The sequence below is a fragment of the Colossoma macropomum genome, unplaced genomic scaffold, assembly GCF_904425465.1.
Source record: "Colossoma macropomum unplaced genomic scaffold, Colossoma_macropomum, whole genome shotgun sequence".
Classification (NCBI taxonomy): Eukaryota; Metazoa; Chordata; class Actinopteri; order Characiformes; family Serrasalmidae; genus Colossoma; species Colossoma macropomum.
Genome location: NW_023494787.1, coordinates 4,523,694 through 4,548,548, shown reverse-complemented (window position 1 = coordinate 4,548,548; position 24,855 = coordinate 4,523,694). Strand labels below are relative to the sequence as shown.

Genomic DNA, 24,855 nt, shown 5'->3' with positions numbered 1-24,855 from the left:
TATTCACCTGCCCAGGTCACGATTCTCACTAGCCACGTTTACATGCAGCCTAATAATCCGTTAATAATCCGACTAATAGGTCCGACTTTTAGTTAATAGGCCATTCAGAATACAGTTTTTATCCGACTGATCGAGGTGGGTAATCCTGTAAATGATCAGTTAAATAGAAGAATAATATCCGTGTAAACGCCTGTATCTGATTACATTCCCTATCAGAAAGTTTAAGTACGTTCTGATCATGTTCGTCGCGTCATAGTGAGAGTTTATACCGTTCAACATGGCGGAGCAGAAACTGGTCTGCAGAGGAGACGAAGTTCATGCTCTGATCTTTAAAAGACGGCGGTGGGACGGACGTCCAGCTTATGTGTCTCAGAACACGACGTCTTCCTCTCGGCCTTCTTTAATAAGGACATGTGAAGGACGTTTTCCTGAGTCTGACATCATTTTAAAGTGATTATAAACACAAGCGCTGCTCACTGCTGCTCGTCTCACTCTGACTGGACTCACGTGATGCTGGTTGTCATGGTAACATCTACACTAAGTGGTTCTCTATACATGCGCGTCATTTTGGATCGGATTGGATTTTCATCAGAAACACTGAGGTTCATCAGACAGGTCACAGAGACGCCAGCTCTGCTGAGGATCTGCACCACGGCTCCTTCAGCGGGGCGGAGCGGCTAACTTCTGTCCTCCATTTCTTTCTCTTTCTTCCTCTTTTCTTTTTCTTTCTCTTTTTACTCTCTTCCTTTCTTCTTGTCTTCTCTTTTCTCCTTTCCTTTCCTCTGTTCTTTTTCTATGTTCTTATTTCTCTTTTCTTTCTCCTTTCCTCTTTTCTGTTTTCATCTCCTTTCTTTATTTTCAGTTGCTGTTTTTTCTCCTCTCCTCTTTTCCTCTCCTCTCCTCCCTGATTCTTTCCTCTCCACTCCTTTATTCTCCTCACCTGAAGGAAATGGTTCTTTCCTTCTTTCTTCTTCCTTCTCCTTTTTTGCTCTTCCTTTCTTCTCTTCTCTTTTCTCCTTTCCTTTACTTTCCACTCCTCTATATTTTCTTCTTATTTCTGTTCTCTTCTTTTTCTCTTTTCTGTTTTCATCTCCTTATTTTCTCTTATTTTTGTATTTTTCAGTTCAGTTCTTTCTTTCGCTCCTTTATTCTCCTCTGCTCCATTTCTTTCCCTTTCTTCTTCCCTATTCTAGTTCCTCTTCCTTTTTTCTATTCTCCTCTTTTCTCCTTTTCTTTCCTATCTTCTCTTTCCTCCTTCCTTCCTGTCCTCTACACTTTTCTCTTTTCCTTCTTTCCTCTTCTATCCTCTCTTCTCCTCTTTATTCCTCTTCTATCCTCTCTTCCCCTCTTTATTCCTCTTCTATCCTCTCTTCTCCTCTTTTTCCATTTCTCTTCTCTCTTCCCCTTTTGTCCTTTTCTAATCTCACTTCTCTTTTTTTCTTCACTCTCCTCCCCTCTCTCCTAACTTCTCCTTTCTGACTTTGTCCTCTTCTTTCCTTTCTTGCCTTTTCTCCATTCCCCTTTACCTTGGTCACATCTTTCCACTTCTCTTCTTCTCTCCTCTATTTCTTTCTCCTCTCTTCTTCTCACTTTCCTCAGCTCCTCCCCTCTATTCCTTTCTCCCTCTCTCCTCTTTTCTCTTCTTTCTTTCTCTTTTCCTCTGCTTTTTTCCCATCTCCGTACTTTCTTTCTTTTCCCTCCCTTTCTTTTCTCTCCTGTCTTCCCTGATTCTCCCCTCCTTTATTCTCCTCTCCACTTTTTTCCCTTTTTCTTCTCTTCTTACTTTTCTTCTTCCCTCCTTTTTCTTTCTCCTCTCTTCCCCTCTTTTTCCTCTTTGCTCCTCCTTTCTCTTTTTCTCATCTTTTCTCTCCCCCTCTTTACACTCCTCTCACTTTCTCCCTTCTCTTTCTTCTCCTCTCTTCTACTTAGTTCTTCTCTCTCTCTCTCTCTCTCTCTCTCTCTCTCTGTGCCAGGCTGGTGATGGATGCCCGGGCAGGTTGGCAGTGCCCGTGCTGTTTGGGCCTGATAACTCTCTCTCTCTCTCTCTCCACCTCTGCCGCTCCTCATCCCTCTCTCCTCTCATCCCCCTCTTCCTCTCTGCCAGGCTGGAAGACAAAGCCCAGTCACATTAGCCCCGGTCAGCCAGCCGGAAGACGACAGAATTCAGCAAAAATGTAGATTTGGGCCAGAGAGGGTGAGGGGGCGGGGTTAGCAACGTGCCGCTAATGAGAGATAAAAGAGGGGATAAGTATGGGGGGGGAGAGAGAGAGAGAGAGAGAGAGATATAAAGAAGAGGAATAAGAAGAGCATCATTCCTCCCCCACTGAGAAAAGGAAGGGGTCAGTGCTGGGCTATTAGCATTAGCCTCTCTGAACCCAGCAGCCTCCACAGGTCATATCTACTGGCCTGCTGTGCTGGACTGCATTAGCCCAGCCTTTACTGAGGTTTATTGAGGTGACAGGGTAAATCTCTGTACACTGCATGCAGAGCGTCTGACCGCCATGCACTGGACGAACATAACCTGTCCCGTTTTAAGCTCACGGATAACGTGAGATCCATGATCCATTACGGATAGTTCCGATCCTACAATCTGATTGGCTGAGCCGCGTTCGAAGCTGATGTAAAATACATGATATACGCCCACATATGACTGCATCACAACAACTGAGCTCCGTATCACTGCGCCACGGCACGACAAACCCTTCTGCTGTTAACGAATAATCTTTGGCCCTCATGCTGCTCACATGGAGCTCCGAGTGTACTGATGAAGTAAGAACCCGGTTCTGTTTAAACTGAGGGGCTGACAACTTATGTTCTTAACTAGAACTGGGCTGGTCAGCTAGCTAACAGGCTAAAAGAGCCAACAGCCTAAACAGCTCCATCATTAATATCACAGGCTTGAATTAAAGCAGTTACAGTGTGATTTACTGTAAAACGGCAGTATAAAACTCTAAAATGTCACCTGACTGTCTTATGCGCTTCAAATGTTCGTATTTCAGTCAGAAGTCGTGTCAAACCCAGACTGAATCCCAAACGGCTCCATACACCCTAAATAGTGTTCTAGCTATGAAAGTTTAGAGATTCTAGCCTCTACAGCCAAACAGTGCATCATTTATCAAGTGTGGATGTTTCTGAGTCCCAAATGACTGTTTCTTAGCTGTACTTTGCTCTGTTGGGCTGCAGGATCCAGTATTTAAACTCCTACGTAGTGCACTAAGCAGAGGGGCGCCGCTGGATTGGTGCTAAATAAGACTCCTGGTTGTAATTTGGTGACCAAAAACTACTTATAAAGCGAATGTTTCTGCGTTAAACAGTGCTGCGTTATCATATGTTCATTATTATACAACAAAAAGTTTAAATAATTCATGAAATGACTGCAAGATACAGCGATGGGCGACCGAACGTCCTCCTCATTCAGTGGTCCTTGGTTGCTTGGCTATGATACCAAACTCTAAAGGAACTACATTTCTTGGCGGAATGCTTGTTTATGTTGATTGTTACTAATAATAACTTAAATTACTTTATAAAAAATTGTGTAATTTGTCATATTTCACGTTGGCTGCTGTTTTATGAAAGCAATAAGCCACTTGAGGCCGTGTGCTACTGTGATTTTATCACAGGGAAAGGAGTGATACGATCGCAGTAACGCACGGCCTCTCGTAGCTTATTATTATAATATAGCAGTGTTTAATATAGGAATCTTATAAGTCATGCACCACGACAACAACGGTAATTTCTACTAGCGCCGACATGCAATTCCATGTTGTGTTAGCATCAAGCTAACTGTGCCACCCATTCGTTTCAACAGATCTACCAAAAACTCAAAGCTTATAAGACTTTTGAATAAATTTGAGTAAATTTGAAGGATTTTTGGCTGAAATATTCCTTTAAATCTCGTTTGATTTGCGTTTTTTGTTTTTGAACTTCACAGTACGTCCAGCTTCGCATCGCACCTCCTGCACTATCCACTCCCTCAATCTTTCTGATGGAGCATGTGTGGAACTGACTATGTGGGAACACTGTAGAGAGACAGTGGAGCTTGTCATGGCTCTCTCTCTCTCTCTCTCTCTCTCTCTCTCTCTGAATCCTCTTTCTCTTATCAGGCCTGCCCAGGCCTCCATCGGCCTCTCCCCACTCTGACAGGAGCAACAACAATAGCCCAGCGATACCACAGCGCTTCAGAGAGAAACCTGCCACGGGCACAGATTACCCATGACACACTCTCTCCATCTCTCTCTCTCTCCCTCTCTCTCCCTCTCTCTTCCTTTCTCTCCTTCTCGGAGACGTGTGATGAAAAACAGCGCGCTCTGTTCCCCGCAAACCTCAAACTTCCAAACTGGACACTGAAACATACATTGTACTCACTTTTTTCACTTTTGTTCTACCTGTTCATCTCTCTCTCTCTCTCTCTCTCTCTTTTTCTTCATTTCCCTCTATAAAAATCTCTGGCACACAAACATGAACTGTTTAAACATTAAAGGGCCCATCCTCTATATTTCTGTCTCTCTGAAACTCGTTATTTATATTAATTTGTATTATTGTTGGAGTTTCGGTGGGAGGATTTTGGTTGTACTGGGAGGAGTTTCAGTTGTACTGGGAGAAGTTTTGGTTGTACTGGGAGGGGTCTGGGTTATGCTGGGAGGAGTTTTGGTTGTACTGGGAGGAGTTTCAGTTTTACAGGAAGCAGTTTTGGTTGTACTGGGAGGGGTTTCAGTTGTACTGGGAGGGTTTTGGTTGTACTTGGAGAGGTTTTGAATGTACTGGGTGGGTTTTTGGTTGTACTGAGCGGAGTTCTAGTTTTACCGGGAGGAGTTTCGGCTGTACTGGGAGGTGTTTCAATTGTACTGGGAGGAGTTTCGGCTGTACTGGGATGAGTTTTGGTTGTACTGGGAGGAGTTTCAGTTGTACTGAGAGGGATTTGGGTTATACTAGAAGGGTTTTTGGTTGTACTGGGAGGAGTTTCAGTTGTACTGGGTAGAGTTTTGGTTGTACTGGGAGGAGTTTCAGTAGTACTGGGTGGAGTTTTAGTTGTACTGGGAGGAGTTTGGGTTGTCGAATGTGTCTTGGAGAGACGGATGTGTTTACGCTGCTATAACGTGGCTCAAATGCGTCTCAGTTCACCTCCTGAAGTGGTTTGACTGATCAGATTTGTATCTGTTTTAAATGTCTTGGCTGCATTTACAGTTGATTTTTATGTGGCCTCATTCAGATATAATCCTGATAATGAAGACGCATGAAGTGACCAGGTGTAAACAGGGTCCATGTGTCTTCTTTGGTATGAGAGGCAGGTTTAGTCAGTTTTCTTGTCCAAATTACTGTTAAAACACATACTGAAACTCTTTTGGTCCAGAGGTGGTTTAAACAGCTGAGAGGTTTGAGTGCTGATGAGCTCTGACATATATAAACAGCTTGTTTAATGTTACTGAATGAAAATTGCAATGAAGTCAATGGAAAATGTGTCTTAAAAACATTTTGAGAAGCGAGGTGTCCCCAAACTTTTGATGTTTTTCATCCTTATGACCCATTATTTACCCCTCAGGCCAAACAGGAAGCCGACTAGACAGAAAAAAAGTCTTACAGCATCGTTTCCTCCTGCGGCTGTTTCTATTTTTCCTGGGAAAGGCCCCCACGTGGTGCCTGGGGGAAGCAGCTGACGAGTATGAACGCTTTTTTCCCCTCCATCACTGACCACCTCCAACTCTCCTGCAAAAAAACACACAGCGGGGTCTCAAAGTGGAGTTACAGCACATACTCACACAATCGCAGGGTTGTAGGAACTTCTGTTCACCTCTGTATTAACGACAGCTCAACCCTCTACACTAAACCCAAACTGACAGGGGAATTCTGCCCATATTTCAAAATTTCTGCATAATTAAACGGTTAAGATGTAAACAGAGTCATTCAGAGTGGTTTGGTGTGAAACGCTCTGTTCTAGATAAACTTACTGAGTCAGAACTGTTCACAGTGGTGGTGATAGGAACCAGACGTCCACCTCTAAAAGCTCCCTCACAGAAAGTTACTACATGAAATGGTCATGAATTCACTGCCTGATGACTGAGACACTGTTTTATGATAGTTTGGAGAAGATTTTGGCCTTAAAATCCATTCATGGTGGAGGGATACATGCAGGGTGTTGTGAGGCAAAATAGTCCCCAAAGAAAACTTATTATTTCAGATTTTCCACTATTTTCCATCATCAACATTCCATATAAACTCAGAAGACTCGTGTAGGTTCACTGGTGGTTCTGGATAGTAAATAAAATGTCTATATTTGTGTTGTAGTCATGGCGACCCCTGGTTCCTATCACCACCACTGTAAAGACATCTGAACCATTTCACACCAAACCACTCTGAATCACTCTGATTACATCTCAAACACTGAGTTATGCGAGAATTCTGAAAAATGGGTGGCACTGCCCTTTAACTTTAACCTCAGCAAAAGGTTTTGAAGGAGAAAAATTTTTCATGTACACATTAAAAAAAAAGTAATGCTGTGAATTTACCTGATAACTTGTACATCATTTTTACATGAATAAAATATATATTTTTTTTTTAGTTATTGATTGATATATTTTATTCATGCCTGTATTCTACATTTTTCTTGTATTTTATTTTTTTCTCAAAGTTCGCTTACAAAGTTTGTTTGGTTTTATGTACCAAAACAGTCATAATTCCTCGGTACATGACCATTTTCCAAGCTCTCTTCAACCTCCTTACAATTAAACAGGCTGTTTTTCGGTACTGCGCCTTTAAGAATTTATGTAAATGAGCTGAGTTCTGATTGGCTGTCCTGTGCCACATTAAAAAAGCAGTCCAGTCTGAAATAAGTGTAACTGCAACACCGTTATAACTTCAACGTGGGTGGGGCTAAACTGCTGTGGGCTGAAGAGGTGGATATATGTAAATATGTCAGTATTTGTGACATCACAAATACACTGGACGGGCTGTTTCCATATATGGACTGTATAAACTGTTGTGTTGAAACATTAACAAAATATGCAAATTACACTGCACAAAAAGAGAGGAAAACTTGTTTTTATAATGATCCGAGCCCTTTAAACCTGTCTCTGGACCTCGGGTGGTGATTTTGTCTTAGCTCAGATGACAGTTTACTGCAGGTCAAGTTCATAAGGCTACATAAAACCTACATAAGCCTTTTACAGACTTACAAAGCATTTATTAAGGCTTATTCCAATAGGCGACATTTGGCACAAAGTTGACGTAACACTTACGTCAGGTGACATTTTTAATAACATTATAGCATGTTATGCCAGAGGTGGGCGATATGGCAAAAATATAATATTGCAATACCTAAGAAAATTTTCACGAAACTTGATATGTCACGATATTAATGTGTTTAGACATCTGATCAGTTCCAACAGAGAAAAAAGAGCTACATCTTAAAATATACTACTAAAAACTGAACACAATGATTTTAATTCAATATTTGGCACTAAATCCAGTTAAACAGGACTAATTTTGCTCTCTGTATAGTGAAGCAGGCAGTTGGTCAGCGTCTACAACTACTGACAATATACACAACATGTTCAGAAAGGCTTATTCTATTGTACATAATTTCAGTGATGTAGTGATACTGCCCAGCCCTAGTTATGACCACTGACTTTGTACCTGGATGTGTGTCACAGTGATACAGTGCTGACTGTGTTGCATTATTACAGCATTATGTCACTGTAACACACACCGAGATACAAAGGCAGGTGTTGTAACATGTAACACGTTCTCTATGACGGATTTCTGCAGTTAGTCGATTATTCAAGTGGTCATGTAAACACCATACTCCGATCTAGAAATCCGATTAAGAAATCCGATAAAGAGGCTGGATTTTAGCTCAGTAATCAGATTTCTCAGTGCATGTGAACTCTTACTCTGATTTCTTTCGCATTTCTCAGTCTGTGCATGTGCGGAAACAGACGGCGGTACCGGAAATAAGCGAACAGCACCGAAAACACTTTTGAAGCAACAATGAAACCAACTATGAAATAAAGGATTTGAATATTCTTCATCTTCCAGATGATGTGTGTTCATATTTTCAGGAAAAGCGGCGCGACGTTTAATAAAAAGCCGCGTTATGAAGTTTGAGTTTTACGTTATGTTTATGTCACGTCTTCTGTGAGTTTATTGGCTGGTTGCAAAGCAGAAATCTGATTACTGTCTGACTCATGTAGACCTGGCGTTTCCCCATTATCTGATTACTCAAGAGAATGTAAACGCGTTGATCAGATTACTGACAAAATCTGATTTTCTGCAGTTATTGGATTATTAAGTGCATGTAAAGTGAAGCCGTCACCACAGAAAGGCTCTGCTAGACTGTGTGAACTGTTTATGGTGAAAATCTGCCATCAGGACCATCAATCAGTTCTGATCGGACGCTGCACTCAGTGTCACTCCACCTGCTCCTCTCACTGCTCTCGCTCCAGCTTCTCCCACTCTGCTCGCTCTTCACTCCTCTTTCTGCTCTCACTCCTTTCTCTCCTCTTACTCTTATCGCTCCTCTCACTCCTTTTGCTCCTCTCACTCCATTCACTCCTCGTCCTCTAGTTCCTCACACTCCTTTCACTCCTCTTACTTCTCTCACTTCTCTAGCTCCTCACTCCTCTCACTCCTTTTGCCCCTCTCACTCCATTCACTCCTCTCACTCCTCGTCCTCTAGTTCCTCTCACTCCTTTCACTCCTCTTACTTCTCTCACTTCTCTAGCTCCTCACTCCTCTCACCCCTTTCAGTCCTCTGCTCGCTCCTCTGACTCCTCTCGCTTCTCTAGCTCCTCTCACTCTTTTCACTCCTCTAGCTCCTCTCTCTCCTTTCGCACTTTTCACTCCTCTGACTCCTCTTGCTTGTCTAGCTCGTCTCACTCCTCTATGTCTTCTCACTTCTTTCACTCCTCTAGCTCCTCTCACTCCTTTTGCTCATCCTCGCTCCTCCAGCTTCTCTATCTCCTCTCACTCCCCTTGCTTCTCTCACTCCTCTCGCTCCTCTTGCTTCTCTCACTCCTCTAGCTCCTCTCGCTTCTCTAGCTCCTCTCACTCTTTTCACTCCTCTAGCTCCTCTCTCTCCTTTCGCACTTTTCACTCCTCTGACTCCTCTTGCTTCTCTATCTCCTCTCACTCCTCTTGCTTCTCTCACTCCTCTCGCTCCTCTCACTCCTCTGGCTCCTCCTCGCTCCTCCAGCTTCTCTATCTCCTCTCATTGCTCTCGCTCCTCTCACTCCTCTCGCTCCTCTCACTCCTCTATCTCCTCTCACTCCTCTTGCTCCTCTCACTCCTCTTGCTCCTCTCACTCCTCTATCTCCTCTCACTCCTCTCGCTCCTCTCACTCCTCTCGCTCCTCTCGCTCCTGCAGTCAATTAGCAGATCATAGAGTGAGAGAGATTTCTTTCTATCCTGGATGACCTGCTTGTCTCTTTGATTAGGATTTAGCCCTCTGCGCTCTGACAAGCCTCAGATAAGGTGCATTAAGCCTCTTGCGCTCTCTCTTTCTCTCTCTCACACACACTCTCTCTCCTCCTTCTCTCCCCTTCTCTTTTTCTTTCTCTCTCCCTTTCTATCCCACTCATTCTCTCTCCCTCTCTCTCCTCTTTCTCCCTCTCTCCCGCTGTTTTTCTCCTTCCGTCTCTCGCCTTCTCCATCCCTTTTCTCTCTTTCCTTTTCCCTCTCTCTCCCTCTTTCCCTCTCTCCATCTCTCTCTCCCTCTTTCCCTCTCTCCATCTCTCCTCTCTCTGTCTTTTCTCTCCCCCTCTGTCTCTCGCCCACCCGCCCCCCCCTCCTGTGGGGGGATGCCTGCTGATGGAGTGATAAAGAGGCAGCAGATCAGGCCGGGGTTTCTTTCTTAAAGCTTTTCATCACTCTCTCCTCCAGCTGCAGATAAAACCCACGTCTCTGACTAAAGACCGCACCAGGCGGCTGGAGTTCAAGTAGGAGCGTCTTCTTTTGTATTAAAGCGATAGTTCTGCAAAAACCACAGCCCCCCCAGCCCCCCAGCTCCAAACCCCCCGCTCAAATGTGTTCAGTCAGCCAAAAACATGTTGGTGCTGAAAAAGTTTGCTTCTATAGTTTTAGCATTGGAGCTACTAGGCTAATGTAGCTAACAAGTAACTGAGGATTACAGGGAACCCTGATTATCACAGCTCGGCCTTCAGTTTGTGAGTTCAGGCTGTAAATGTTAAAACCGTTTAAAAAAAAAACACACAACACAATAATTAACAATAACGCTAAAGAGTAAAGAGTCCTGACACAGAGCTGCCGCCACTGTTTACATCCCTGACAACTAACCCAGCGGTCAGCAACATGCGGCCCTTTCCTGCCCTGTTGTGGCTCCACAGCAGAATCAGGTTTGTAGGTAAAAATAAAATAATCCTCCTTTACAGTAAAATAAAGCTCTGCTGATCGTTCAACACAGTTTAACAATAAATGATCTTAAACTCTGGAGTTAATGTAGAACTGCTGATTCACCCTTTAACCCTGAAGATCAGTGCAGACTGCTGGTCACCATAGCAACACAGACAACAGTCTCGCCTAGTTAGTAGCTAACGAAACGGCAAAGAGAGAGATTTAAGACGATCGTCAGTAACTGTGTAATTATGCTAATTAACTATGCAGTGTAAAGTGAATGTGTAGCAGAACAACATTGACTCCAGATGTGTGAATGTGAGTTCAGTTTTAGTGAAAGTGTGTAAGTGTGTGCTGTAAAGGTGAGGCAGTGAGTCTGTAAGTCCGTCTGCTGCTCTGATAAACTGACTGAATAAACAGCCCTGATTTCTGTTTCTGACTTCAGCAGCAGAGAGAAATAAACAAGAACCGCAAACCGTATCAGATCTACTGCACTCCTCTCCAGGGGTGGGTATCTCGAGGCACCTCACGATTCGATTACGATTCAGAGGCTGCGATGCGATTATAAAACGATTATCGATGCATCTTTTTTTTTTCTATACATGATTTCTATTTTCTTACTGTCTGAGGACTTTGTAGTTTTAAAGCAAAGTATCTGTAATGATCCATAATGCATTTACGTCCAATATCTTTTATTAATAAAACAAATGGGAGTGATGAGGCCAGTGAACTGGAAGGCTCTCATTCACTGCTCTTGTTTGGAGACGCTGCTGCTACTCATCGGTGATAAAATGCGCTGTTACGGTGAAATAAGATAAGTGGTAATAGATGACCACGCAGCACGTTATATATTCTTTAGGGATTTCATAACGCGGGGGGCGCGAAAGACTGCAGGTCACCTAGCAACGAGGTTTCGCCGAGCTAGTAGCGAACGAAAAAGGAAAAGAGAAAGACAGACGAACATTTGGAGACGAATGGACTTATTCGCGTTTATAAGCGGCGCAGTTTCCTGGTACGTTAAATCTGCAACGAGAGACTCAAACACTAACTAAACGATGCGAAGCTGCGAAGATGAAGTTGCTTCTCTAATTTTCCCGTTCCACCTTAAATGGTGCCGCTTTTACATTCAGAATTTAAGGTGGAACCGGAAAGTTCAGCAAGAAGCTGGCGAGTGAGAAGCGACTTCAGCCTCGTAAAACAGCCGAACGCTGAGAGACATTTTACAAGAAACTATTCAACTTTTGAGGAAAAGTTTTCTGGCGGAGATGGAAGAAAAGCCGCTGTAGCTAAATCTTAAAGCAGAGCAGAGTAAATCTGCGTTTTCGTTTATATTTTTAGCCCATACTAGGACATCATCACACACTGGACATACTGGACATTAAATGTTGTGGCTCGCAAGGTGGTTTGATTTTTGATGAAAGGACAAAATGGCTCTTCTTATCATTTGTGTTGTGACTCCTGATCTAACCTGGCTTTAATGCAGAGGGAGCCGGTCGGATTTCTCGCTCATCCAGTTGTGTTTTTTGTTATGTGCCCCACAGACTGTCCGGGCGCTGCGCTTACCCACTTCCAAGTTCCGCCTTTTCTCCGCCGTCTCTATTTTTCCCTCTGATTTCTTTCACCTCCTTCTCTCTCTCTCCCTCTCTCTCTCTCCCCTTCCCTCCCGTTTTCTTTAACATCCTTTCCTCTTTCTCTATCCGCTGTCTTTTTCTGTTCTCTCTTCTTTTTCTCTGTTTCTCCCTCACTCTCTTTTCCTCACTTTTCTGTTTCTCTTTCTCTATTTCTGTCCTCTGTCTCTATTTTTCCCTCTGATTTCTTTCACCTCCTTCTCTCTCTCTCCCTCTCTCTCTCTCTCTCTCTCAGTGGTCTAATCTGTGAAGGACTTAAAGGACCTTATCTCCAGGCTCTCCTGCTTCATTTCATGCTTGATTTACTTTAATTTGTCTGATAGGGCACGAGGATTTGGAGCTGGCCCATCTCTGGCTTGGGTGACGAGTGGAAGGAGGGAAAAAAGCCACTCTGATATTTCTCTGCCACATTGTCGTGGGTTTTTGACTTCTCTCTCTCTCCGCCGTGATTTCCTGGAGTGTGAGGGGGAGAGAGAGAGAGAGAGAGGGAGGGTGGCGCGGCAGGCCGTTTGAGCATGCTTGGAGTCAAGCAGCCGGAGAAGAAAAGGTTTGTGGGAGTGTGGAGCGATGGAGTGATGCACTCGTCCGCTGACCGGCCGGGTCAGGGGCTTCAGTTCAGCTCCCACGGCCCCTGCGCTCGCTAAAATCACTCAGAACCACTCAGAACCACTCAGAATCACTCACATCTGAGCTGGACAAAAACACCCTACTAGGTCCAGGCAGGCTTTAAAGGGCCCATGGCAGCAATATATATATATATATACACCAAACTGCCGATTTTGTATTTACTGTTTTTGTGACATCACAAAACAAACGCAAGTACATATATCTACCAGTCCATTTTACAGCAGTTTAGCCCCTCCCATTAACGCTGAAACTGGAGTGCTTCAACCCGGATTTGGATTCTGAACAAGTAAGCATACACGGCAGCCAATCAGAACAGAGCTCATTTGCATATATCAGTCCTAAAAGCACGCACAGTCAAATAAACGGCCTGTTTAATTCTAAGAGATACAGAAAGGTTGAAAAATGAATTATGACTGTTTACTACATAAAGCCTCATGAACAATTATGAACAGACTTGTGAAATTGAGAATACAGGCACTTTAAATCTTTAACTACTGAAAGACAACGAAACTGAAACATAATTTAAGTTATAAGTAATATAAGTTTAAAAATATGTTATTTTGAAATTTACAAGCTTCAGATGATCTTGTTTATGATAGAGCTGCCATTAAATATACTCTTAACACTCAGTTTTGCTGTTTTGGTCATTTAATGACATTGAAACAAACTCCTTAATAATTAATTATGTAATTATGTAATTACAATAAACAATTATAGCAAAATGACAGTAACGCCACACTTGTAAGGTTCAAATGGTGTCACTGCTTTGTGCTAAAATGCCAGAACGCATGTTTAAATATTCAGCATGCAGTCACTGCCCACTCACAGCGTAGGAACAGCCACCTTGTGCTTCTGCTAACTGGCCACTTTATTAGAAACACCTACATTGTACTTCCACTAACTGGCCACTTTATTAGAAACAGCTACATTGTACTTCCACTAACTGGCCACTTTATCAGAAACACCCACCTTGTGCTTCCACTCACTGGCCACTTTATTAGAAACACCTAAATTGTACTTGCACTAACTGGCCACTTTATTAGAAACACCCACATTTTACTTCCTCTAACTGGCCACTTTATTAGAAACACCCACCTTGTGCTTCCACTCACTGGCCACTTTATTAGAAACACCTACATTGTACTTCCTCTAACTGGTCACTTTATTAGAAACACTCACTGGCCACTAGAAAAACCCATCACCAGATGTTTTTTGGGTGATGGCTCATTCTCAGCACAGGAGTGACTCTAACATGGTAGTGTGTGTTGTGCTGGTCTGAGTGGATCAGACACAGCGGTGCTGCTGGAGTTTTTACCCACATCGGTGTCACTGCTAAAAGTGAACTGTCACCCAAAAATGTTCAGACAAGAGCATCTCTGTTTTCAGGAACTGACGACGGAGAACACAAACTGCACATCATCAACCTGCAAGGTGGAGCTACAAGGAAGGGGTTTCTGAAAAAGTGGCCAGTGATCAAACTCTACGTAGAGCTTTCTGACCCTGTCCAGATATTACAGCTCTCCATCGTTCTTCTTCTGCTTGTTCCGGGTTGAAGCCGCTGATTTACAAGGCTTTTCTGCTCAAAAATAAAGAAGAGAGAATGAATTCAGTGAAGGGCAGAGTTTTATTTTTTTCTCTCTGTTTTTTTTGGCAGGGTGTAAATTTTTGAAGCTCAAACATGCCCCCAGCCCCCCCGCCGCCCCCCGCCCCTCACTGAAGCAGCTCCAGACCTGAGTGCGCTGAAATTCCCCTCCTAGCAGGCTGCGCTAAGCGGCGGGGTGTGCGTGTGCGCGGCTGATAAACAGAATGATGATCCAGCAACACGTCTTTATCCGCCCCGCTCCGCTTTAATTAACGCCGGCTTGTTTGTTGAAAAGATGATTAATATGGCAGAGAAAACGGCCTAATTGAATACCGAAACAACCCACACAATCAGGGAGGAACACACTGTTTTGTTTTGTGTAGATTAGCCTTTTTATCAATGTCATTATTTATATTATTATTATTATTATTAGGTGGTATTTTAATTCAACTGACAGCCCCCTCTGCCCCCCACTGTGAGCTGTATGGGGGGATGGATGTATATCACAGGCTGAATTATCCCCCTGTGAGTGGGTGTAAGTTCGCATGTAGAGGGACCACAGGCAGACATGTCTATTCATTTATTTATTTATTCATTTATTTATTTATTTTCTGGTCTGCACTGGATATTCACTGAACAAGGACAGGGCTCTAATGGATGGGGCCATTATTAAAGCGTTAGTTTGGTAAGAAATCTAATTCACCCCCCCCCAGCCCCACCCCCACCCCCCAGCCAAGCCATGTTTGGTGTCTGAAGTTCACTTCTTTAGTTTTATCACACAAGCTACGAGGTTAATTTAGCTAAAAAGTAATGGACGCCTATACCCCACCAATTAGCATGGTGCTAACTGCATGCCTAAATCCATCACACTCTCCTCAAAGCCTGTGGAGGTGTTCAGTGTCTCTAACTGTCTTGATTATGTGGTTTCTGACCCTGTATGACTCACAGTCATCTATAGACGTAAGCTGCGTCCCAATTCAGGGGCTGCGTCCTTCGGAGGCTGCATTTGAAGGCCGACTGCGCCACAGCGGCGCGACTAGGCCGTCCCATTTTGAAGCCTCCTTCATATGCTGCTGAGAAATGCGTCCTTCTTTTCCAATTCAACGCAAGCCAACGCATCCCGAGCTTCACTGCGTGCCGGAGAGGATTCGAGAACATGGCGTAGTCAGCAGAGGAGCGAACGGTGGCTGAGGAGACACTTTAAATGTAAGTACTGGGTTTAAACTGAGTCAAAAAGCTTATAATACAAATCGCTGCTGTCAGTAGAAAAACCTTGTATCTCCATTTTTGTTGTTTTTCATTTTTTGACAGAATTTGAAAATACCTGTTACTCTTTACACTGTGTGAAAATTTTATGATGAATGGACCAAAAGAAACGACCCATAATAACGTGGAAAAAAGTCTGGTTCCACTGACTTCCATTAAAAGTAAAGCATGTTTTTTCCTTCTCCTGTAAAGTTACCATGTTGGAGATACGAGGTTTTGTTCCAACAACAGTGAAATGTTAAAAAGCCAATGTGGTCTGAAGCAAAACTTAAACTAATGCTTCGTTTTGTTTTAGGGAGCAAACAGCTGACAGAGAGAAGCATCTCCAGCTCTAATAAATGTATAAATAATAATAATAATAAAAATAATAAATAAAAAAACTAAAATCAAAGTTTAAAGAACTTTAAAAGAGCTTGACAGGAGCGGCGTTTTGAGACGTAGCGGTAAGGGCCTGAACAGCGGTGCTGTAACACAAATCAGCAGACCATCTCATTTCGGTTCAGCCTTCCTGGGTCTACACAGCCTTCGAAGGAAACGCCTTCATAGACACCGTCCTTCGCAGGATGCAGCCGCTGAATTGGGCTATGGACGAACATTACTAGCTGAAGAGCTTCTTTCCTAAATGCTGTATATTTATTTAACAATTTTGGACTTTTAATGAAAAAAAAAACATTTCTGTTTCTCTAATAAAGGTGGTTTTCATCATAATATAGCACTGATAGTTCTTGTAGGTGTAAAGCCCACATCCAACAGCGTATATCAGCAAAAAAAAGGAATGAAAACTGGTCTAAACATAATTTCGGAATAAAACCCTTCAACTATAAACTAACTATAAACACTGACTGTCATTCACTGACCAGTCCATACAGACTTAATCTTAAAACTAAGCAGTAAAAACAGCCCATTTTGAACTCACTGTTTCTGTGATGTCATTAAAACTCATTTACATACACCTGCCTATTCAGCCTGTAGCAGTTCAGCTCCGCCCACTCACACAGAAGTTACAAGGAGTGTTTCAGCTCAGACTGTGTTTAAATGAGGCACAATACAGGGCAGCCAATCAGAACAGAGATCATTTACATATGTCAGTTCCAAAGGACCAGTAACAAAAACAGCCTGTTTAATTCTGAGGTTGGAAAAATTGCTGTGTATAAATTAATTCTGACTATTTTTGGTACATCAAACCACATAAATGGACTGCTTTAAAATGAGGCACAATATAGGGCAGCCAATCAGAACAGAGATCATTTACATACACAAAGCAGGAGTTTCCTAAACTCAACAATTAAAAAAAAAAAAAAGATGTGGAGTAAACAGCCTGTTTAATTCTATAGGAGAAAGAAAGGTTGAAAAACGGTCATGTAAACAATGGATTCTGACTGATTTTGGTACAAAAAACTACCTGAAGGTGACTTGAAGGGAGAAAAAACCCAAGAGAAGTTAAAATCTTAAGAATTCAACATTCAAAAAGTAAAGAATCTGTTATTGAAATGTGTAGTACAAGTTTTAAATGACCATGTGAGCGGCCATTAAATGTACACCACCGTTAGCTTGGCACTAACAAACCACTGAACAGAGCTGATTAAAAATGATGAAAAGCTACAGAGAAAATGGGGCTCCTATCAACCACCTGGAAGACCTGGCAGACACCAAAACTGCCCCATCAGATAAACAGCACTTCATCTTTGAGAGAGAGGAGAAAATCAAGCTGCTTCAGATCTGAATAGTTATGAGGAAGCTATAAGGAGTGTTTCAGCCTGATATGAGCAGCCTTGAAAGGGAATTCCTTGAGTTTTTTAAATTTCTGCATAATTAAATGGTTAACCCTTTAATGTCATCACCAAGAAAAAAGCAACTTTCATATTGTGAATTTTTTATTTGTTTGGGGCAATAATAAAAACAATTGGTGCTTTTTTTTCGTTTTTTTGACCCCATAATTTTAAAAATATTCATGTCTACCAAACGGTTGAGATGGCACTTTGTGGCACACATAGTGACTCAAAATGTGCTCTAACAAATGGTTGAGCAGAACATTAAAGGGTTAAGATGTAAACAGGGTCGTTCAGAGTGGTTTGGTGTGAAACGCTCTGTTCTAGAGAAACTTACAGAGTCAGAACTGTTCACAGTGGTGGTGATAGGAACCAGACGTCCACCTCTTAAAACGCCCTCACACTGCCTGATACCAGAGACACTGTTTTGGCCTAAAATGTCTTCTTTTTAGATGTGTTAATGGTGAAAATGTATGTGGACCATGTAAGAAAACTTATATTTTCAGATTTTCCGCTCTTTTATCATCATCAGCGTGATAAGAACTCAGACGGCTATATTTATCTGTGTCTGAAGTTTGGCTTCAGACTGGATTCTACTGGTCAAACCCCATCTGTATTGAGAATGTATGGGAGCGATACTGAAGAGGTTAAAGTGTCTTTTCACTCTATAAGACTGATCTGAACTATTCATTGTACTGTTGCTCCATCTCAGAGTCACACACACACACACACACACACACACACACACACACACACACACAGTGCATGTGGTATAATTAGAGCTCATACATTTCAGAAGAGCAGAAAAAAATCATTCCTCGTGATCAGATAAGAGAGCACTGAGGCTCATTATTGTTAGGATGACTCTCTATCTCCACTAATCATGTTTTGCTGGAAGATAGGAAAGGAGAGGAAGAAGAAAAGGGAGAGAGACATGCAGAACATCAGTGTTCAGCCTATCTCCACACCAGACAATGGCGACAAATAGCCATGATGAGATATGAGGCAGATAAGGGCCGTGTCTCTCGGCTGGTTTGGCTCTGGATAGAGTCAGTAACGCTGCAGTGGGGAAATCCAGCCTTAATAAGCAACTTATCCTGCTATAATTATGCTGTCAGGCTTCATACACTAGCAGGCTGACGGGAGCGTACACAAAAAAGACTTGCCTGCCCTTTTGAGGCCGTGTGTAAACGCTGTTTTTATCATCCTGCAAATTTATGTAGATACTTTTTCACACATATTTGTTTGAGTCCAATAGGGGTGCAACGATTATTCGACTTAGCCGACTAAAATCGAAATTAGTTGGCAACGAATTTAATAGTCGATTAGTTGGTGATGTCATCAGGCGTGTTTCTCGCGCTCACTAGGAACGTTTTGACATTATCGCTTACTGGAGAGTTGACACGAAGCGCGAAAGCAGGATCAAATACAAAATCCTCAGAAGTGAGGGAGCATTTCACACTTAACTCAGAAAAAAAGACTGTTAGTTGTGCTGTTAGTAAAGCCGACCTCATCTGGCACAACAGCACATCCTCCATGACGGAGCATCTGAAGAGGAAACTCGTCGCCTCACTGGGTGAAGAAGATTAATCTCTGTAAGATGGCTGCGCTACCTAGCTACTGTTAATGCTAAAAGCCGTCTTACTTCACGTTATGAGCTGTAACATCTATATACAGGTTCTCTGGAATCGTTAATGGATTGGAAACGAAGAAGCAAGTAACTATTATTCACAGCGGCCCTGTTCACCTTTACAAATACTGTTTACAGTTTATAACATTGCATCGTTTGTCTTAACCCTCTATTGCACGACGTTGCCTCTAGGCAACAAACCCATTTTCTTCACTTTACATTAACATTATACATATTTAACGACAATGACAGGGTTAATACTAAAGCGAAGAGTTTGAGTAAGTCAATAAAAGGATGTATTTGGTTATAACATGTCTTTTAAACCTCTTTTTTAACATTCAGTATCATTTTTTTGTTGTGAGAATTTGCCGAATTATGTTTGTTGCCTAGAAGTAACACTGTGCGACAGTGGAATGGATTCAGCCAGTCAAAAGCCAGGTCTCACCACTTCAGGAAACATGGCTTTATATCATTTCTTCCCATTGTCGCCTCAGGGCAACACACCCCAAAAGGACCCCTGCACATATTATTATTTAAAAGTTTTTTTAAAATTTAATAATCAGGTCGACTTTATGAAAGAAAAGGGAATCAAATATTTTTTTTTGATTGCTGTCATAATGCATGCAGTACAGGGTTAACGTCAAGGCCACCAGTGCGCTCAGTGTAGGAGAACGTTTGCAAACAGTTTGTTTCGCGCAAACGTTTGTGATGCTCGGAAACAGTTCCAGGAGGTAGTTCTACGCGTTAGTTAGCAAATGCATAAAACAGCCTCAAGCTAAATTTAAAAGCTGATAGCTACATAAGTTATTTGGTAATTGAGTGATTTATAATCCAAATAATCGATTATTCATTTCAATAATCGATAGTTATTTCGACTATCAGATTAGTCGTTTGGTTCAGTCTTCCTCCATCACACACAGACCATTCACCCCTCAGTCTATACAGTCGCTATACGGAGAGGTCTCATCATACTTCCTGTGAAACTAAATTCTCGAGGGTTGCTCACAAGCTCTCATACTTTCTGTGGCTCCATGTTGTCTGTGGCTGATGCTCCACTAATGCAGGCGACACTACGACATTTTATATAAGTTCCATGACTGCTGGAGAACGACTCTATCACAGTTCTAACTATGGCGATGTGAGTCCAGATTGCTGCCATCATTTAAGGTGGAACGGGAAAATTTGAACAAGAAGCTGGCAAATAGGAAGCCGACTTCAGCCTCGTCCTCTTGTGAACCTAAATATAAGAGAACCTGTATGTTTTGGTGCTCAGTACTAGTTAGAACTACAGAATAACAGACTTAACGTCTTCCATTGAGGAGATATTCATTGTTTATTTAACAAATGTGTGTTTCACAGTGAAATATTGGTGTTTCTGCCGAAGCGCTCTTCATATTTCTTGCGAAACGAAGCTCCTCAAAGTCGTCTATCTTTGTTTAACGGCACGCCTCTTTTTTATCTAATCACAGGCTGCAGTAACACTTAATTTGGACAGTCCACTTTAGATGCTTTGTAGATACTTCATTTACTTGCAAGTTACATTCAACTAAATATCTACTGAATTGACCATAACTGTCTTTAACTCTAGACCTGCTCTAATCCTAACCCTCACCCTAACCTCAACCCAACACCTAAACCCAACCCTCACCCTGGTCAAAGCTCTAACCCTGGTCTGAATCCTAACCCCCAACCCCACCACTGTTTAGAATCAACTGAGTTTCAACAGATAGTTTATTAACAATTTGAATATCTATAGATAATCTATAGTGGACTCTCCAAATAAAGTGAGACACCCAGGCTTTGTCCAAGGAGTTCGCCCAACCGCGACGTCTGCGGTTGTTCGTTTTCTCCGCAATTACGTCATATTGTTCTCTGAAGCCAGGCGAACGTCGCCTCCGCAAGAAGTCTGCTGAGGCCTTAAGCTGCGAAAACAGCCTGCTTGAGCTCATTTACATACATACAGCTGTTTCGCCCATTCAGGCTGGAGTTAAGGAGTGGACTGATGGCGTCGTACAGGGCAGCCAATCAGAACAGAGCTCATTTACATGTCAGTACTAAAGGCTCAGTTTTAGCAACAAAAACAGCCTGTTTAATTCTGAGGTTGGAAAACTGCCAAGTATAAATTAATTCTGACTATTTTTGGTACATCAAACCACATAAATATATATATATATATATATATATATACATAAAAATACAGTAAAAATGGTCTCACTTCATCTGGAGAGTCCACTATAGTCCCCTATAGATGATCTACAGATGTTCAAACTGAAAATAATCTGTCTGTTGAAACTCGGTTGATTCTATACAGTGGTGGGTTTAGGGTCAGGATCTGGACCAGGGTGAGGGCTAGGAGCAGAGTGAGGGTTGGGTTTAGGTTTTGGGCCTAAAGCCAAACCCACGTATTGTGTATCGTGAAAAGTTCTTGACGTATTGTGATACTATATTCGTGCCATATCGCCCACCTCTACTCTGAAGGAGGTTCCAGTGATGGGATCAGTGAGTGTGTTTACAGGCACTCAATAATCCGATAACTGCAGAAAATCAGATTTTGTCAGTCATCCAATCAACGCGTTAAATGCACTTGAGTAATCAGATAATGGGGAAACTCCAGGTCTACATGAGTCAGACAGTAATCGGATTTCTGCTTTGCAACCAGCCAATAAACTCACGGAAGAAGACGAGACGTAAACGTAACGTAAAACTTAGCTATAAATATAAACGTACATCATCTAGAAGATGAAGAATGTTTAAATCCTTCATTTCGTTATGCATGTATTTGGTTTCAACATCGCTCCAAAAGTGTTTTGCTGCGTCTCGCGGCGATGCTGCTCACTTATTTCCGGTACTGCCGTCTGTTTTCGCACATGCTCAGACTGAGAAATACGAAAGAAATCAGAGTAAGAGTTCACATGCATGGAGAAATCTGATTACTGAGATAAAATCCAGCCTCTTTATTAGATTTTTAAATCAGATTTCTAGACTTTACTCCGATCTAAGCAATCAGAGTGTGCTGTTTACATGACCATTTGAATAATCAGATAACTGCAGAAATCTGATAATGATCTGATTATTGAGTGCATGTAAACACACTCACTGTGTCCCCAAAACTCCTTTCACACCTGCACTTAGTGCTACCTATGATCAGATCACCCAGGATGCATGTTCATGCCAGGTGTGTTCATGCCCCGCCCCCTCAAACTCAGCCAATGAGCCTCATTTTTACCCAACTTCGTATTATTCAGCCTGTAAGCAGCAGCGTTCGGCAGAAGCTCCTACAGTGCAGTGAACAGGTATCTGAAGTTATCAGTGGTGACTTACTCGGGCCGTCCCAGTCCTCTGACTCAGGCGGGCTGGACCGAACCCTCTCTTCTCCTCCTTCACTGTCCTCCTGTCCCGCCTCCTGACCTCCACACGCATCACCTGTTCAACAGAGAGGTCAAAGGTTAGGCAGGGGTGAAATCTGTGGCTTCACAATGATTAGACTGTAATTCTTTAGTGATTCAGTGCATCACAAAACACGGCTCTACTCGATTATTGTAGTAAGATTTATCTGCTGAACACACAGATGTATCCGGATTAGCTGTGTACACTGAAATGGGACTGACAGTCTTCTGATGACGTCACAGTCGCGCTGCCACCATTTTGGTAGGTAATAGCAAAGGTTATTTTTTTTCTGTTGCACCAAAATGAAAAATGTTTGGCCAAAACTTCAATTCAAGACACACTCAGCCAAAAAGCAAAACCATAAATAAAAATAATGATAAAAAACAAAACAAAATACAAATAATGCATAAAATAAATCTGTAACAGTGTTACAGTCAGAGAACATCCAAGCAGTGAATTCCATCATTCCTTTACGAAGCTGTTAAGAAATGTTTCTAGTTCAGATTTACACACCATTTAAGGTGGAGCAGAAAATTCCACTAGTTAGCCGAATAACTTCAGACTTTTAGTTATTTTGCATTAATTCGTGATTGTTTTCATCATATGACAACCTGAGTGTACAGATGGCGTCTGTGTGCTCTCAGCGACTTTCTGCTTCTGTCGTTTTGCTGTGTTCTGTGTATCAAATAGTGTTTTCGGGTGCTAGATGACCAGTGGAGAAGTTCTTGGGCTTTTTAATATATATTGTTATTGAAGCGGACAGGTATTTTACATACTTATCCCCTCCCTCGCTCCAAACTCACCACCCACAACATAATCACACATCCTCCCTTCACCCACCAATCCAAAACTGCCTGTATATTTAACAGGGAATACATTAATTATACTACAAGCAAACAAACAAATAACTAACTATCTAAATAAATACATTAAACTAAACTAAAGAAAGAAAGAAAAAAAGAAAACAATGAGGGAGAAACACTGTGGACATTCACTCACACACTTTAGTCTGTGTTTGACAATATCAGACATATGATGGCTTTTCCTAACGTACCTCTAAAATACGGTCAGTATTTTGTCTCGCTTAGTCTAAAGCCCATGTGTCAAACACAAGACCCAATCCTATCCGGCCCGCAGAAGTATTTTAACATTTAAACTCCTTGAGACCTCCGGTGGTTCCAAAACGCACTTCGTCATATTCTTCATAACTTTCATATTTCATAAGCTACATTCTAAAGGTGGGGGTCATATGAGAGCTGTAACTGTCTTCTTTCCAGTCAAATAGATGGGTGATCTAATTTTAAACCCTTATAATAAAAGAAGCTGAACTCTCAATTTTTTTCTACTGAAAGTCGACCCATTTTTCCACAAATCTGGGCTGTAAACTATAAACAGATGGCGTCTCTTCAGTGATCTGCTCTGTAAACATTATTTTAATAAAATAATACAAAGAGCTTCTAAGATTTTTGGCTTTCACCAGTAAATTGTAAGCATATAGCAATATGTTTATGATCATAAAACACATGTTCTGTTCATTTGAGGGGAGCTTTTACAAAAAAAATAAATAAAATTAAAAACTGACATTTATTTCATGCAGTTACTGAATAATTTGCCTTACGATTTGGTCATGTGAATTCAGATGGACAAACCAAAATATACCCTGGAGAACAAGAGGTTAATTTTCTATTAATATTAGCCTGTTTCATAATGTGCTGCACTACATTCCCCAGCATGCACTGCAACATAATGTGCGCTCCTACCCCAACAACGATCTATGAGACAGCGGTTACACCTCAATTCTACACAGTTTCACACCAGTCACATCACCAAACACACCAACTGCATTTCAGCCAGTATAAACACATTAACTCAGAAACTGAGCCCAAGACTTAATGAACAGCAAAGACAGGATGTCAGGTGTCTAATTCAGGCACACAGGTAGGTTTAAAAGACTGAGCTCTGGGGGCGTTTACATTTAGAATATTTCAAGTATTTATGTAATATTTCAGGGTCTACTGCAAGTGTCTGTATTTTACTGCTGATTTTGATTACTGTTGACATTTTGAATAAACAATGGCCAGTTCGGGTTACAGCACAACATTAATTCAAAGTGAAATAAAAACTAAAAAAATTAAATAAAAAAGAAAAAAATAAAGTGAAACAAATTTTTTTCCCCACTGATTTTTTTTAGATTTTTTTATGACCCCTTTAGTGGTTGAGTTTGACACCCCTGGTCTAAAGTGAGAGTCTTTAGCTTTTTAAAGTAGGATAACAGCCTCCCAGGGTTCTTCGGCATCTTGATGCTCCACATGATATTTTCACTGCTGCTCTGCTGATCAAAGTGTTTGGACGACTCTGCTGACCGACGCAGGAGAAAACAAAAAACATTTTCACGCTTTGTTTTCATTCCTATTAAATTTATTTCTAAAGCATTTTGACACTTCATTATAGGCCTGTTTAATCTGTCAACGACTGGAAGACCATTTTATGACCTTTTTTTGGACGAAATGTTTTAATGGCTGAAATTTCAGTGCATGTAAAAAGTCCAATAAAAAAACAAAACAAGATATGAGTTCAGAGTTCAAGTTCATTATTTACATATAAAAAATGAAGGGATTCTAC

At 41.8% G+C, this 24,855-nt stretch overlaps 1 protein-coding gene across 1 annotated transcript in view; it reads right to left on the bottom strand.

Annotated features, from left to right (window-relative positions):
• Positions 1 to 24,855, bottom strand: part of zfpm2b (zinc finger protein, FOG family member 2b) — a 102,899-nt gene that overhangs the window by 37,776 nt on the left and 40,268 nt on the right. Inside the window, exons 3-4 of the mRNA XM_036565921.1 lie at positions 22,168 to 22,269; positions 5,579 to 5,703 (exon numbers count right to left, since the gene is read on the bottom strand). Of these exons, the coding sequence (XP_036421814.1) occupies positions 5,579 to 5,703; positions 22,168 to 22,269 (227 nt within the window). The remainder of the gene's footprint in view (positions 1 to 5,578; positions 5,704 to 22,167; positions 22,270 to 24,855) is intronic.